The sequence below is a fragment of the Pocillopora verrucosa genome, chromosome 1 (assembly GCF_036669915.1).
Source record: "Pocillopora verrucosa isolate sample1 chromosome 1, ASM3666991v2, whole genome shotgun sequence".
In the NCBI taxonomy this organism is placed as follows: Eukaryota; Metazoa; Cnidaria; class Anthozoa; order Scleractinia; family Pocilloporidae; genus Pocillopora; species Pocillopora verrucosa.
This window is the reverse complement of record NC_089312.1, coordinates 30447272-30464515: the sequence shown is the minus strand read 5'-3', so window position 1 is coordinate 30464515 and position 17244 is coordinate 30447272. Positions and strand designations below refer to the sequence as shown.

The 17244-nt window shown below is 38.2% G+C and overlaps 2 protein-coding genes across 2 annotated transcripts; both read left to right on the top strand.

Annotated features, from left to right (window-relative positions):
• Positions 1 to 128: 128 nt before the first annotated feature.
• On the top strand, positions 129 to 12097 carry LOC131788251 (uncharacterized). Its single transcript, XM_059105344.2, has 18 exons — positions 129 to 289; positions 489 to 847; positions 1403 to 1567; positions 1808 to 1915; positions 2067 to 2192; positions 2501 to 2597; positions 3173 to 3391; positions 3688 to 4067; positions 4590 to 4757; positions 4975 to 5085; positions 5819 to 5935; positions 6140 to 6230; positions 6622 to 6996; positions 7238 to 7348; positions 7795 to 7905; positions 8116 to 8226; positions 9617 to 9705; positions 11080 to 12097. Exons 1-18 carry the CDS (start codon positions 217 to 219, stop codon positions 11719 to 11721), a joined length of 3453 nt encoding a protein of 1150 aa, XP_058961327.2. The 5' UTR covers positions 129 to 216; the 3' UTR covers positions 11722 to 12097.
• A 2283-nt stretch (positions 12098 to 14380) lies between these two features.
• Positions 14381 to 16748, top strand: LOC131788162 (uncharacterized). The gene is made up of 4 exons (XM_066162577.1): positions 14381 to 14462; positions 14575 to 14649; positions 15623 to 15779; positions 16100 to 16748. The coding sequence occupies exons 1-4, from the start codon at positions 14381 to 14383 to the stop codon at positions 16746 to 16748; spliced, it is 963 nt and encodes a 320-aa protein (XP_066018674.1).
• The last annotated feature ends 496 nt before the right edge of the window (positions 16749 to 17244 follow it).

The window sequence follows — 17244 nt, the reverse complement described above, 5'->3', positions numbered from 1 at the left end:
AGTGTGCTGATCCTCTTTTTTCCTTACTTATTCCTTCGATTAAAAATTATTCTCTCCCAAACTTTTACGCGAAAAGAAGTATGGAGAAATTGTTACCACGACAGATGGTAGATTGAATATAAAGGTAATGTGAAATATTTGTTAGAAGCACAAAGGGTTCGTGAAGTGCACGAGCTTAAACGCTGCTCCTTTCATGGTCTGTTGTTTATCCGCAAAATGAGGGTGTTTCCAGGAACTCACTTATTGGCGGTGCTTTTGGTTGTATGCAAAATTACCTTAATGGTTGAAGGTAAGAGGAACTGCTTTTAAAGTTATTAAATTGTGCAATTATTTTCTAGCGGGATGAGCGATCGACGGATTGGATCGAAAGTGAAGATCAGATTGACATGCAAGCGCTGAGAATTAGATGAGATACCTTTGCATATGCGAAGAGATCCCCGTTATTCTCTAAATTCGCTTTAAATTCTATCGTTTCATTTATTATTTAGGACAAACTCTGGTCCAAGACGGAAAGATCAACTTCACTGCGTCATATCCTGACTTGCTTTACTGCACGAACGTGCAGTTCCCTCGTGCATTCTCCAGCTCGAGAAATGTAAGGGTGATAGCGTCCATCGGGTATGAGTCCAATACTCGCAGCGTACACGACTCAGCTGTTGTGTGGACGTCAGACGTAACACAGAGCAGTTTTCGCGTATGTGCGTTGGAGTCGGGACTTGGCACAAATGGATCCGCCGTCGTGAACTGGATTGCATTTCGAAGTGCCCCTTCTGGAATGTTGGATGGCACCGCCTCCTTCAGTGCATTTACCAGTGGAACAAAATGTGAAAGAGTTACCTTTGTTCAGGTACGCGCGTGACCTATTTAGCTTTTATGATATATACAAAAACTCGATGGCAATTTTCCCTTTAATCTTCTTCGCAACAACAAAAACAAGAGCAGAACCACCAAAACTACAAATATTTCTTCGTGTAACGTGTAGTCAACTGCTTCATGAATTGTATCTCGTTTTAATCAATTATACCATTGTCATTGTTCAAATGTTTTAAAAGAGAATTTCCTAGAAAAGAGTATTATTACTTGAGACAAAGAGGAGATTCGCGGAAAATAAGCGGAAGATAGACGTTTTAATTGATATGAAACTGAAGGGAGGGGCGTAACCTGCTTTTAAAAGTAAGTGGTCTGGTATCTGTTAATGTCTTCTTTATACTCGCGGAACTTTAATGTAAATCCGTGTCATTTAATTTCATAAGTTTGTTTTCTTAGCACTCAAAGGTTTGCAACAAGTTGAGAGTGCTTAACTTAATAGATTGCTGACAGTTCGTAAGGTCAAATATAAACGTGATTTGTATCATGCAAGTCCGAGTTCAAGACAATTATTTCTCCTCTATCCTCTTTGCAGCGATTTGCATCTATCCCAAAAGTGCTGGCTACAGTACGTCATTCTGTTAGCAACAAGCCACAGGACGCTATGAATGTCTGGGTTGAAGAACTCAAGGCGGATTATTTCAGATTGTGCCTTAGGGAAGTGAAAACTTTCGATGGAAAGCATCAGAATTTAAAAGTGGCAAGTTTGACTAGAATAGTTCTAGTTCATAGAAACATATGTTGAAATACTTTGGTTTTGTTAATTGCATGGTTTTCCCTCGACAAATTCTGAAGTAAAAGGATTCAGGAAGTTTTAGCCGGATTATGAGATAAGTGTGTCTGGGTCTTCAAACTTTTGTTACTCTGAATAAGAGCACTTTTCGCTTTTGACCGGTTGTTTTCAGCCGAATTGTATAAAAAAATGCTATTCAATTGTTAGGATTGGCTGGCATTTACACAAAGAGGTGTTCAACTTACATTTGAAGGAAAATTGTTGCTTGAAAATGGCGCAGCTCCTCGGGAACAAGACAATTTCGCCTTCTGTAAGGTAAGTCGAAGGCTCGATTTCCTCTAGAGTAACACAAGAACACCTTTTAAGTGACCCGGAGAAAACATTTTAAACTAGGTAACATCAGTTTTTGATATTCGCTCTGTTCTGTAATACTCAATTCTATTGATGTCAACTTTTAACTTTACAGGTACACAACTTTACCGAAGAATTCTATGCACCCCCTGTAGTCATAGTAACAGTAAATCATCTGTACGTTAGCAAGAATGTATATTCCATCAAGCCTGAGAATAATGTTCTTAATACTTGGATTGAGGTAAATTAAGTGTTATAACCTATGCCTCTATGAATGGAACTTCTTTTTGGATCATTAAGACCACTTTTCACCGGAGAAATCTTTGACACTCAAAGTTTGAACCTCGGAGCTTACCTGAGATACACACCTGAAACGGACCAATATTTAAATGCTAAAAAATCACAATATATCAAGTGCTTGTCATTGGCACCTCGTTTAACAAAGAACCTAATATTTTCTATTGACTCAACTAAACCTTGTTTACTTCAATTTCTTATGTCTTCCACTGACACAATTTAATTAATCTGATTGCTGTTTCTTTACAACAGGAAATAACGATCTCATCGTTCCGTGTGTGTGTAAAAGACTTGGCAGGAATGGAAAGTCAACACGATCCTGCTACCGTTGATTACGCCGTTATTGGAGGTAAAGATAAGTCATTCAGGCAATGCTAAGGTATTACCAACAGCATTGACATTTATTTTGCTTTAATAACTTATGCGTAGGTAGGAGAGAAAAGCCGATAAATATTTCGGCTAAGCGGTTTCTTTTTTTAATGTTTTAAGAGGAACTATAACTGCCTATTTTTAATTTAACACAATGATTAGTCATAACACTTAACGTAGGGTACTTACAATACAGCTTGTTCTCCGCTTACCAGACTTTGCTACTTGCGAAATTCCATTTTAACCCCGTGCGATTCTTTTAGTTATGGTACAATGCTTAACACGACTAACAGAACAGTGCTTAGTCAAATAAAGGAAGTAACAACTGAACGAACTCAGATTTTTCTACTTTTACAAAATCGGTAGTTCTTTACGTCGTCTCGGGTGAGCATTGATGTCAGTTCTTGCCGGTAATTTTCAAAATGTGCACCAACGAAAAGAAAAGGCCTGCATTATGTCAAGTGTTTGCAAGAACAACACAGCTGTGGGATCCGCTTACCTGGGGCCTCTAGTACTCATAAAAGTTCAAATCTTCTTGATGTTTGTATTTTGTAGATCTTGATCCTTGCATCAATGTTTCCTGTAATTATTTTGCTGTCTGCAAGGCATTTGGACCCAAAGACGCCAGGTGCATATGCGTGGATAATTGTCCATCGTACGACGAACCTGTGTGTTCATCCAACGGAACCACCTACGACAACGAGTGTATCTTTCAGAGAGAAATGTGCCACTTGAAGGCTAATTTTACCCTTTATCACCCGGGTGATTGTACAGGTAATTCGGGTTGAAGCGAAGACAAAGTGTCCATTTGAAAGCAGATTTTAAAGCGACAAAACTGAGAGAAACATTAGAGCGCATACTAGTAGCAAAAGTAAAAAAACATGACAGCAATTAATAAAGTGAAGGTTTCAAAACAGTTAACAAACATTTTGGTTGTCATATATCGTAAGCAAAAATATTCAAAAGATTCTATCCTAAAGCTAACTAACTTTTTTTCCCTTGGCCCGTTTTTTATGTCCTTGAATACGGCAAGATGTTGAAAATTATCGTAATTTCTTTCGCGGCTGTAGGATTCCCTTCACAGAAAGGTCGTCATCGTCTTCATCACCACCCAAACTGGGCTGAGGCAGTTTGTGAACAGGTTCCACTGGTTCCTTATGTCTTCTATCCTGACAAACCTGTTCACGTACAAATATCTGTTAACCACGTCAACTTCTCGGATCCCTCCTATGTCCACGAGGCTGTTGTGGCCTGGGTCGAGGATTTAAGGGAAAACAATTTTACAGTTTGTGTCACTCAAGCTGGGAGGAATGAGAAGAAAAACGGAAAAACATTCGCTATGGTTGATTGGTTAGCATACCAGGGGGCCCCTGACGGGGGAGTGTCAGGTGAAATGGACATGCCGACATGGTGGACTGGAACGAGCTGTCGCACAGTTTCGTTGCCTCCGGTTCGTTGGCTACTTCTTGCAATAATGTGTTTTCTCTCAACTGTCTATTGTCGCCTTTTCCTTGACCATTCAGAATCGCATTGTTAACAACGATCTAGTTGTAGAATCTGAGACTGTATCCAAAAAAATATTAACTGGCCTATATTCTGTCAAATTTGAAACTAACTTCTGAATTAAATGTTCTATCCGCTTCATTAGAGGAACCCATAGTGATGTGCGCTGATAAAATACGAAAGAAAAACAAACAATCAGACAAATTTGTGTCGTAAAGATATCACATAAAAAAGCAGTCTGTCAGTTACTACGACTAAATGAGCATATGTGTGAGTGTCTGCCCTGTAGAATTGAATGTCGATCAAATACGATGCACAAATAGCAAGACATTGCCTTAAAGTTTTAGTTGGTAAAATTTATAATCACCGCGAGACAACTAAAAGAGCCAAAGAAATTCTTAGCCTTAGGGCCGTTGGTTCCTTTGTATGTACCTTTATACGTGTTAATCCTGAGTCAATGTTTCTGCAGAAAAAGTTTCAGTCAGTTCCCACCGTCTTTGTGTCGGCTCAGCATGAAAGGCGGGGAGTGAAGCATGATGCGTCTTCTGTTTGGGTAGAAGATTTGACGACAACTTCCTTTAAGATCTGTGTCAGGGAGTTACAGAACTTTGATGGAGCTCACCAAAGCATCCATGTAGTAAGCAGTTTTAAGCTTTTCACAAAGTTGCATAATCTTTCATAATTTTAAGAAAGCCTTTCTTTCAGCTATTTTCCTCTTTGAAGTTTGTTGAAAATTTCTTTAACCACGATGGCGAGCTCATTTTCTGCTTTTTTTTCTCTTCATTGTATTTATTCCTAAATCAAAGATGAATTTGTTCATTTTTCATCCTGTCTTACCTTTGTTTTTGTAAAAGGACTGGATGGCATTTGAAGAGCTTCATCAGCCCTTGTTTATGGAGCATGGCTCATTATACTTTGCAAACGGGAAAAAACCATCCGAAGAATTTAATTATGCTTTTTGTAAGGTATGTTTGGTTCATATGACGTGTATTGACACTTTTTCAATTGTACTCTCTCAACAGTATAACGCACTCATACACGATGCACACACCCACTCACACAACTGTGAACTCACCTAGCTTGCTGAATCATTCACTCGATCACTCAATCACTCACGCGTTTACTTAAACTCAGTCACTCAGTCTCTCAGTTTCTCAGTCACTCGGTCGCTCAGTCACTCAGTCACTCAGCCACTAAGTCGCTCAGTAACTCAGTCACTCAGTCCGGTCGCCCGGTCGCCCGGTCGCCCGGTCGCCCGGTCGCCCGGTCGCCCGGTCGCCCGGTCGCTCGGTCGCTCGGTCGCTCGGTCGCTCGGTCGCTCGGTCGCTCGGTCGCTCGGTCGCTCGGTCGCTCGGTCGCTCGGTCGCTCGGTCGCTCGGTCGCTCGGTCGCTCGGTCGCTCGGTCGCTCGGTCGCTCGGTCGCTCGGTCGCTCGGTCGCTCGGTCGCTCGGTCGCTTTTTCGGGTTTTTTATTCCCTCTGGAGTTCATGAAAGCCATCCACCCGATATACAGAATAAATGCCGCAGGGCAGACTTTAAATGACAGTTTTCATGTGATTTCCTGCGATTATTCATCTCTTCTTCTAAATTAAGAAAAGAATCTTTGATAAACATAAAGGTATTTTAGGGTGCATTCTTAGCCATTTTGTGTTATATAGATTTTGTTATAGTTTTCTTTTTATTTTATCGTTTTGATCAGGACGTTGCATTTAAGAAGCCCTACAACGACTCCCCAGCCATTCTGGTATCTGCTAACCACTCAACAAATGGAGGAAACCTTAATCCATTGTATAACTCCGTATCAGCCTGGGTTGAGGTAAGTGATGTCTGATCTTTGCAGAAGTAGTGCTCAAAATGAACATATCCTTACTGTTACGTGAGTGTAAAAGGATATAAATTTTGGAAGTTGACTTTATCAACTTACTCTCTGAACAATTTTTTTTTTCTATATAACGTCTTGCTTTCTATTGCTATCTAACTATGATCTTCTCAGCCGTTGCATTCCTCTTTGCCTTTTTAGTATATCAACAAGACTGGCTTCAGAGCATGCGTGAAGGAGTTATTTGTGAACCAGCATGATCCTCTATCAGTTTCGTATGCAGTTATGCCAGGTTAGGTATATCACGTTTGATACAAAGCAAGCTGCTATGATTGTATACAACAAATCTTTTTTTGATTAATTTGATTTAGACTTCGCCTAAACATAAATTGTTACTCAAAAGAAAGGAAGGTGTAATCTGATGTATGAATATAATATACCAATAAATGGACGTTTGATGGCTTTTCTCAAAATGTCACCATCAATATGTTGATGAAACGCCTACTATCGAGAGTGACATCATGATGTAACGAACGAACAAAGAATTACCCTATAATTTTATAACCACAATGAACAACAACCACTCATTCATACGATAATATTTTTGAACAATGTTCAAGTTTATTGGTTGTTACAATTTTCAATTTCAAACGGAACTTTCGTTGTTTCTCTACCAAACTCAGATGTGTGTGAGCCAGGTTGGAGTTTCTACAATGGTTCATGTTACTACACTAGTGATACTTGTAAGACATGGTCCAAAGCCAATGCAATCTGTAGAGGCATGGGTGCCAACTTGCCCGCTATCGAAAGTCAGGAGGAGAATGTCTATATTCAACACAGACATAATGGCGACAAGGCCTGGATCGGTTTGAATGACATTGCTACAGAGGGATTGTTTACTTGGGTGGATGGGTGTCCAGATAAGTTCCGTTACTGGGCGGAGAGTCAACCTAATGACTTTCAGGGGGAGGACTGCGTACACACTCTTGGTCCTAGTCATGGATACATGTGGAATGACGTGGAGTGCTCGATTTGTCACCAATATACATGTAAAAAAGGTTGGAAGATATGTTATTACGTGCACGTTTTAGCAGCACACTTCCTTAGCTTTATAAACCTGCAATGAGGATGGACAAGGAAATTATTGACTCCCATTTTATTTTTCTGTTTGCCTTTTGCGACGACAACCTCGATGGTTTTAACATTTTAAAAGGCCTATTTTTCAATGGATCATTGAAATTTTTCATTTTTTTCTTTTCTTGTTGACAAATGCATTTGAAATTAATTTGATATTGGCAGATTATGACGAATGCAGTAGCTCGCCATGTTTGAATGGTGGAACTTGCGTTAACAAGAAGATGAATTTTACCTGTATCTGCCCTCACACTCACAAAGGAAGATCATGTGATGGTAATGTAAAGATATGCAGTAGAATTAGTAAGAATAGATGGAAAAAAAATGAAATAACTTTCATGGTGTCTTGAATAACCAAATTAAGTCTGATATTTTGAACTGAACCTATAGCATAAAGAAGATATTCTTTGGAAGAGAGGAGAATGGAATAGGAGTCTGGAAAGCTAAGAATTAACTGTTAATAAATGGAAAATACAAATCTTTGAAAATCCTGTGACATGATTTGTCTTACTTACGAAATCAGAGCCACAACAAGATTTCCAAGTTAAAGTTCAATAACCTTGCAAAAATTTTCCCTGTTGGAAAGGATAGTTTTGGGAAAAGCTATAATTGGAGAATGTTCTTTCATAGTGTTGTTCTAGATTGTGGAAATAAACGGCTAAATTCGCCTTGGATTGATCTGTATGTTCCTCATTCTTACATGATATTTTCTTGCTTTGAAGAGTTTGACGAATGTTCCAGTAGTCCCTGTCTAAACGGTGGAACCTGCACTGATGGGATTAACAATTACACGTGTTCCTGTCCTTCTCCGTTTTTCGGACGTCGATGTCAGGGTATGCAAGACATTTACTGTAGCATTTACTGTAGTATATTTACCGTAGCAAAACCATCGATTCATGTCCCCAATAAGTCTTTATAGACAGAATAATTAATGCAAATAAAGATTTTCCAGGAAAGGATATAAATCGGCATAGGAGCCCATCTCATGCTCATGTTCTGCACAAAATAATGAAGAACAAACTCTATAACCCGCTTTTTTTCAGAAACGGATGAATGTAAGTCCAATCCATGTCTCAACGGTGGAACATGTGTGGATGGAGTTTACAACTTTTCTTGTGTTTGTCTAAGCGAATTCAAAGGAGGGCGATGTGAAGGTGCACTAGTACTATGTATGATTTTGGGGTTTTTAGGTCATAAACAGGAATATCAAATATGCTGAATATGTGTATTAACTAAAGTAATACAGTCCGGAATCTGCCAACATACCGGAATTGTGTTTTCTTCCTTCTGCAATAAAATTGAAAACCAAAACGGCAAATTCATAGTCAGAACCCAAAATTACAAACGTGAAGGGTTTTGAAAACTTAGCAACAATTTTATTTGAGGTCTGTTCTCAACCACAGACTTACCTACAGGCCCACACATATTTGCAATTATACCATTAGGTAAGGTAAATGATTGAAATTTTAGTGCGTAAACTCGCTTGTGACCTTTGTAGACGACTCTTTGTAATTCCCCGGGACGACAGATGGGTCTCACAGTTCCATCTATGAACCCTATACAGTTATCCAGTGCTGCACCTTTGTCATGGATAGCTTCCGCATACCTCTCTAGACTCACAGGATCTAGAATTGAATTGTTCCACTGGCTTATTCTGTGACCGTGTGTGTTGTAAGTGTGATCCAAAACAATGTTGTAAATCATGCTCAGCTCTGGTATTGGTCGCCCGAAACGAGGTATTAAATCAGAGTAGCGACAAGGGTAAGTCAGTCGCCTTAACAGCACACAAAGTCCTTCTATTCCAGGAGTTGTTGTACCTTGGTGGCAAAAAAAAACGTTTCAGAAATATCCAGTGCTTCTGCTAGTCGGGGAATTTCATTTTTTCTGAAGCGAAATTCAGCTTTGCATTCCATATCATCCACAGCATACAAGTCGAACATTTCGTATTCTTCGTATGGAAATTCTGGATTCTTCGAAAAGTTTCCTTCATACAACAAAACAAATTCATCATCATCGATCATACATCGTTATAGCTTTCCAAAAGAATATTCCTAGCGTCTTTATAGGATATCATTGCTGTTGTAAAGCGAAAAATATCAGCTACGCCGTCGTACACGAAAATACTACCCGCTTAAGTATTTTGTTTTTGGCGGGCACGACGGGACTCGTCCCAGTCTTACTCTTCCATCGCCGTCCCCGTCCTAGCTTCCCGTCATGGTGTCTTAAGGTCCCTAATATTTCAGCAGTGTTGACTTTTATGATCGATTGCATAAACCATCTAGAGGGAATTGAAAGTGGAAGTTATAGTAGGCTTCTCAGGATCAGTACAAGGGCATCCTTACTTCAAAGATATTGCATCGATAAATTTTCCAATGTTCATGCCGAATGCTAGCACAAATTAAATAACTGCAAATCAAATTATTACCTTAGGAATATTGATCATATAGTTTGAAGCCTCTCACCGATACGTCAATTTTCAAGCACGAAAATTTGCTTCAGGAATGCTACATATTAACCTTTATCTGTCCTTTCCTTTCAAAACAGTCGCAGGAACATCATGCAAAGATCTCCGGGCTGCTGGTCTTACCTTAAGTGGATCATACTCGTTGAAAGTTAATAGCTATACTTTTAAGGTAAAATAATTATGGTATTAACTCTGTCGGTTGGAATTATAAGCAAATCATTTTCTTTGTTTCACGTCAGACAGTCACCTCTAAATATAGAAAAATTTCCCCCCTTATTTTCGTTTACATTCCTTATTTCAAAAGAACTTCTCCTCATCTTTTGCGGTTACCTCAACATATTGTTTGACATACCATCCGGACTAGGCGTAAGGTCTATAGATGCATGTGAATTTCAGGGAACTATAAATTGTCTCTCTGTCTAAGTCATTTTTACTTTCGATATTTATTGTTTCAACTGTCCTTCGTTACCAGATTACGTTCCTGACGAGTTGTATTAAGAAAGAATGTGACGTCGTTAAGTAACAAGTTTACCCTGCGCTATATACGAAATAAGCTTTGATCATACATGGTAAAGTTGAACTCGATGGTTAATGACGTCTCCCACTCGAACTTTCTCTATACGACTCGACTGGAACAATGCTCGTGTTCTCCTTTTTGGTTGCATTTTTTCGTACTCTATTGGGAAAACCCGTTTTCGGTTGATTTGGTTGATTAAAATATCCCTTCTCAGGAGTTACTGCGTTTCAACCGAAAGAGGTTCTGTAACTCTGGGAGACTCCAAATCTAAAGAAGCATTTTGCTGCATAGTTGTGGAAAATTTCGAGCGATGAAGATTGGGCCGTCTGTTCGTCCGGGTTCAAGCAGGATACTGACTCAATCAATTATTCCCTTCTGCGGAGCTACCCGTGCTATCGCTCTTCCTAACCTACATTCAATTTGTAACATACATCGCAGTTTATTGTACCACAAACTATGAAAAGGGTGTAACTGCCTCTTTTGAGCGTCTCTGAAGAATATTTACATTAAAACAAAAAAAGTAAGGAGAATTTAGCTCGAATTCATTTTGATAAACTATAGACTCACCGACTTAGAGGTAATAAAATGCAGGCCGGTTTTCATGCAAGAGAATTGCTTGTTTTGGTGTGAAACAAAGAAGTTTGATGGAAGTTTGAGGAGCTTATGGGAATTACAAAAATCAAATAGAATAAAGTAAAATAAAATTGGAGAGCTTTGGAAAAATTAAAATTTAGCTCAGTAACGACACAATAAAGAAGAGTTTAAGTACATGCAAAACGTGACATTTTCGATCAAATCCACCCCCAAAGTCACCGTCCTGCTCGAAAGTAAGTAGTAGCTAATTAGCGAACGAGAAGCACTATCTATATGTATAGAATAAACTGTTGATCACTTCAAATAGATCATTAGTTTACAATTAAGTCTCTAGTTTTTGTATTCCTTGTCTGTAATTTAAAGTAACGTAGCATGAACTATAGCTTCTACTCTAATGGAAATGCTGAGCACATTTTACGTTAATTCTTATAGGTATATTGTGACATGTCCAACAGTGGCGGTTGGACGCTCATCTCACGTTTCTCTAATGCTGATAGCAAAAACTGGATGCAATACAGCGCGAACTGGTGGTATGACCGTACATCTTCTTATGGCAGCGTTACCAGCACTTCAAACAACTACGACATGATATCACCCGCATTCTGGCTAGTTAAAGGCAATTACATCAAAATAACCCGAAGTGATGACAGCTCCAACACAGCCTTGTTACAAACCAGCAGCTGCATTGGAGGGAGGACCTTCAGAAGTTTCATAACAAGTCACGGTAACTTCAGATATGGTGCTGTCTGGAACAGCAATGCCTGTCGCGGAAGCTGTTATATCTCCAATTACGGTGGCAGCTATTCTTCTACAATGGGCTTCAGTCAAATGCACTGCAGCAGCAATCTTCAAAGTAGTCGTTACTTGGGATTCTGGTGTGACTGGAGTGGTGGTGATGGAGCTGTGATGATGATCGGTGGAGGAGGAGATTATTGCGGGAGGGCAGACCATGGGATTGCTATCACAGAGGAAAATAGTGCCAAGTTTGTCAGCAGCCAGCAGCACTGCGACTTAGACTTCGGTGACAGCTGCAACTACCACAGCAGCTACTCACTCAATCTGTGGATTAAATAGCTAAATCGTTTCATCCACATTTATATGCATCAAGGAACAGAATAGCAATATTTTAGAAACAACATACATTGAATAGCGTTTGATTAAACCAAATCTTGGTACTAAAAGCTATCGCGATTGTGAACGTGAAACTCGTCAAAGAAGTTGGCACCCTGCAAAATACGATATGTTTTTGACGAACTTTTACCTACCAGCAGACAATTGTGTTAGTTTTAAAAACCTAAGTCTATTATCCTTAATAAACTGCAATATTGTTTTACTATTGCATTATAATGTATAATCACTTTTCTGTTATAGGCGTCTGATGGTAAATATATTGAGAAGAAAAGTATACACGACACCAAAAAGGGCTGAATAAATCTTCTCCAGAATTTTATGCATTTTAACCTCTTTGATTCCCAAGGTGAAGGGGCTAAGAAATAGGACCATAAAAAGACTAGATATTCGAGAACTAGCTGCCGAACGCAAATCTTTTTTTTTTTCCCGATGATACCAACAACGTTTTTTTTCAAATCGTAGTAGCTGGCTACACGAGTTAAAAAAAATAAGCCAGGGTAATGCTGAAATGGCTTTGTAAGTTTAAATATAAACATCAAAACAATATTCTTCTCTGTTTGAAGAGGCAAAACACCGTCCTTGGAGTCCTTGAATAACAAGCCACACTGATTATAAGTGTGAGAAGTGCCTGAAGACAAAAAAAATTTTTAGAGAATCTTTTTTTACGTCCTTTGCTCCATTGCATATGTGCCTAAACGAATTTTAGTAGAACTTCATTTGAAAGTGAAGGGACCGGAACAAGGGTAAATTTCCAAGAGATGTTTATTGATCAAGACTTCAAAAATATTTTTATTTGCGTTCGGGACTGACCCAGTCGGGTTGGAAGGGGTGAGGAGTACGCGCTAAAAGTTGCCATACGTTGTTAGGTTCTGTAAAAAATCCACCCACACGAAAAAAGAGGGTAGAGTCCAAACTCCGCAAAAAAATATCGATTGAACTTGTTAAATAAACCACAACATATGAGTTGAATAAAAATCCGAAACTTCTTAAATTTCCAAAAAAGGGGTAACAAATTTGCGTGAAAGAAAGTTAAAAAAACTATTTAAAACAATTCTGTAAAAAAATCAACAAAAAATACGTGAACATTTTTCACGTATTGAAATATGTTCAAGTCAGATTTTAAAGTCACGAATAGAGTTCTTTGACGTGATTGGCTAATCTGTGAAATCACGCGCGTCGCGCGTGAAAACAAAAAGAAATACCAAGGGGGCAGAGGAAAAGGAAAATTGTAATTTGAAATTTGAAAACGAGAGATTCTTTACAGGTTGTAAGTTTTGAAATTTCCGATAGAAAAATATTTGGTTGAAAAATGTTGTGATGACAATCTTCGGTTGAAGATATTAACCGCTCGGCTCTGGGTGTAGAAAATCTCTTTCGTTTTCAAATTTCAAGTAACAGTTTTTCTCTTCCTCTCACCCCTTTTTACTCTTTTTTGTATTCACGCGCCACGCGTGATTTTATAAACTAGCCAATCACATTAAGAACTCTAGCCTTGACATTGGAAACTGACATGGACATATTTCGCGTATTTTAAGTTTGTTTTCGCGGAGTAGAGCTTGAGCTTTCGTTCGCGTGAATTTTTTAACCCTTTGTTTGGAATTTGCAGAACTTTCGGAATTTTTATTTCAGCCAAATTTTGTGGTTCATTTAACAAGTTTAATACATATTTTATACGGAGTTTGGACTCTAGCCTCTTTTTTCGTAAATGGATTTTTTACACGGGGGCCGATAAGAGGAGACTATGAATGTGTTCATATAAATATACTCAAATGATTTCGTGATGTTTTAGTCTCACCCACAAACCTTATATGATCGATACGATGCTCAGATAAGGCTATAGAATGTACTCGAAGACTAAAAACCAAAACACTAGAAGATTAAGTAACAGAGGAATAATAAGCGCCCTATGCGATTGTTTTGCATATAATACAAGTGGCCGTTATACTCATTGCTTGTACTTCACCCCACTCGTATGGGACTCGTACTATTCTCATCTGTTGTTTTGATAAAATGTCCAAAAACGGTGGATTTTCTTGGTAAAAATTGATTATTGCAGACGTGATGAAAATAGTCTTTTTTGCTACAATTGTTCGTTTAAAAAACATCTACCAGATTTCTATCTCTATGACCTCCACGGCCACAAAGCATGATGAAATTAAGTCTGCCAATTTTCAGTATTTGCTGACCAAAACCCGCAATATTTAACAATTATTCCCTAAAGTGGGGGTAAATAATACTTCCTTCCAGCTTGTGCTAAAAGCGCTATTAACCTGGATGGTATATACTAAAGACGTTTAATCTTACCATAGTCGTACAGTTGAGTCACCATCGATTCACATCATCTAAAGGATTAAAACGGAAATTAACATATCATGATTCTGGAAAACAAAATTTGTTAATTTTGGGGACGACCTAGACGACTTGGCAGCGAGTTACTTGCTTCAATTCGTTATCTACGTCAGAATCATAAAGATCGATAATGAAATAATCAAATCATTCTCTGTTATGTTCGTTTGCGCATGCACCTTTCAGTCTCTACTTCCATGGCTTGTTAATTAAATTGGATATATTTCAGTCCAGTACATGGTCTCAAGTTGACAGCATGTGGCAGAGAACTGCCTTTGTTTTACCAGTGATGATATTTTTTATCGCAGGATCGAATATTTCCTATAGTTCTGACACAGGTTGGTCAACTAATAAAGCTCTGAGTCTTTTTTTACACTTGTTACAGTATGTTATGTTATAGAATGCTCTTTAGGAGTGTCATTATTATTGAAAAACAAATGATTTTCACAGGCATAGTCACGAGGATAGAAAACAAGGACCGGGAGGAAGAGTTTGTAACTAAAAGGCAGTTTAGACGAGGAATTGGTGAGTTTTGTTTGTCTGGGGGTTATTCTTCTAAGATGCATTTAAAATATGCAGCGTAATACGTGGTATCAGTGTAGGTCAGTCGACTGAGTTCATTTGATTAAATATAACTATTTGACGGCCACAATAGGGAAGGTTTTTTAATATTCTGAGTATATGGGGTAATTGACAAGTATGGCTTGATTTTGTTCTTGATAAAGATTCAGTCTTTCCGGATATAAGTGCAACAATGCGCAATTGCTATAAGTACCACTTTGGTTGTGACTTCTGAGCTGCCACAACAAACAAAATAATCCTTTTTGTTTTTGCTCCTTAGATCTGATAATGATAAAAACTGAATAAAATTATGGTAAAAAAAAATAGCAAACTGATCATTAATTAAGTAAATAAACATATAGAAAACAGAAAGCACAGCCACTTTGAAAGAGCAAATGCTAATCGCGCTACGTGGTCGGCCATGCTTTACAAGGACCTTTAAAACAGCAGAAGAAAAAAGGACATTTATCGTGTTCAAGCACATACGAACATGAACAAGTTTCAAGTAAATCAGTGTACAAATGAACAACTAGAAATGATTGATCCCTTGGAGAATTTTGTAGCAAGTAAGAATCTTAAATATAGGATATTCTTTGATAGAATTTCAGATTGAGATGAATATTAATTTTTGTACAGTAGTTGAATTCCCTTTCTGGTAAGGGACATGAATTTCTAAAGCCACTCAAGCTTCACATTGGTGCACCTATTAACACTATTGAAAAAACGTATTTTTAAAAGTAATTGAGAGTCTACCAGAACAAAAACCATTTAAAAATAGGGTCCTCTGCGATACAACTCAGGTGTACCTGGTTTATTAAAAATGGACTGTAGTGGTAATTCTAGTCACCACAGAACGTAATCATCTTGATATTGTTATTTTTGGTAGTTTGTTGATCCGTTTTATTCATTATTTTATTCATCTATAATTTTTCTTAAGGTGAAAAGCTTAACACTTTGAAAGACAAAGCAAAACAGGCGAGTTCCGTCTTCAAATGGCTAAAGAGAAACTGGCAGAAACTCTTTTTGATCTTCGTTGCCATAATTTCATTGCTAGTAGTTGTGGGGATCTACAGAAAATGTTTCTCTGATTCTGGGTGAGTGTAAGGGCTTGATTTGAACATTATACTCCTGTTTTCATAAGATTTAGCTCAAACTCCGCTTGTCGTTGTAGTTGGCTTGCGTGCGGGCTAAAAAAAATTGAAGATCATGTGTTTCAGCAATAAGCCCTTGCAAAGGTTAATAGAAATATAAAAAGTTAGGGAGAAAGGAAAGCAAATTTCATATGAAAGGTAGTCAAAAGTAGCTTCAGAGGTAGGAGCTACTGTAGGGTCGAGGAGTATATTACTAATATTAATCGTGAGAAATGCCCTAAATGATCTTCAAATGCCAAACACAACCTTCTATTTATTTCTAGTTCTGGCGAAGATAATGAACAACCAAACGTAATCGTCATAAAAATGCCCAAGCCAGATGACAAGGAGAAAGGTGCAACTAAGCAGGCAAATATGATAGAGGGAAGTTCTACTGGTGATGAAAACTATGGAAAGAGAGGAAACAGTTCCACCCATGGGAAAAATAGCACTACTGGGGGTGACGAAGAGGAGGCTACCAACTCAAAATTTGTTGAAAAATCGGCTTCAAGAGGCCGAAAAATTCCGATAAAATCGTCTTCGGTTTTAGTAACAACCAAAAGAAAACAGCATAAGATGGATAGGGAACTTACATGTCTTCAGCCAATATCTCTAAAACCCGATTTAAACGAAGTCACTTCTCAGATATGTGCCTTGGATGGTATTCCCATATCTGGATATACCACATTTCAGCAAACTGATTATTACAAACTCTATTTTCATTTCAAACAATATGTTATCAATGAAAAAAATTTTGACGATCAACCTAATTTGAAGCTTATCAGAGTCTGCCAGGGAAGTACGAGTGATGGGCCTTTCCCATTCATACCGCTTATAAAGAACGTAGTGACGTCATTGATGGCGAAATATTATGATGCTTACATTCCCACTGCAAGTACTAACACCGAGTTACCGCTGACTATATCGCTATAAAGGAGAGTGTATGTGTATTACTTGTGAAGCCAACTTGAAAGGGTCGTTTAATCAAAATCAATTACATAATTACGTAGATACAAGGGTGCCAATGGGATGGTTGTAACTAGTTTCTTGTAGAGAAGTCAGTGTTTTAACTCTAAGTCATCTTGTGGAAGACCCTTTGTTTCCATATCTGTTAACGGACATAAAAGGTCCATCGATGTCAACCTAGTCTAAACCCCGATGAATTTTGAATAACTTATGCAGAATATAACCGACTAGCTGTTATCTGGACGAACCACTGATGTTTTGATTGTAATGCTGGTACAGAACTTTAAGACGAAATGGAAATAAAAACGTGTGTAGAACTTAAACAATGTCTAAGTCAGTGATGTGGGCTACAGCTATCTGGTGGATAGGTTCTGGGGCCTGAACAGTATAGCAGATGACTATATATGTTGTGATGTTGAGTTAGACAGACAGATTGACAGATAGGTAGATCTAAATAACACAC

Bases quoted from the DNA above. Each gene is read 5' to 3' on its own strand.
- LOC131788251 (XM_059105344.2), top strand. From the start codon at position 217: ATGAGGGTGTTTCCAGGAACTCACTTATTGGCGGTGCTTTTGGTTGTA. The intron at 1,916-2,066 runs GTAAGTCGAAGG...TTAACTTTACAG, and splicing joins ACAATTTCGCCTTCTGTAAG to GTACACAACTTTACCGAAGA. The intron at 2,598-3,172 runs GTAAAGATAAGT...TGTATTTTGTAG, and splicing joins TGATTACGCCGTTATTGGAG to ATCTTGATCCTTGCATCAAT.
- LOC131788162 (XM_066162577.1), top strand. From the start codon at position 14,381: ATGTGGCAGAGAACTGCCTTTGTTTTACCAGTGATGATATTTTTTATC. The intron at 14,463-14,574 runs GTTGGTCAACTA...TGATTTTCACAG, and splicing joins TTCCTATAGTTCTGACACAG to GCATAGTCACGAGGATAGAA. The intron at 15,780-16,099 runs GTGAGTGTAAGG...ATTTATTTCTAG, and splicing joins AAATGTTTCTCTGATTCTGG to TTCTGGCGAAGATAATGAAC.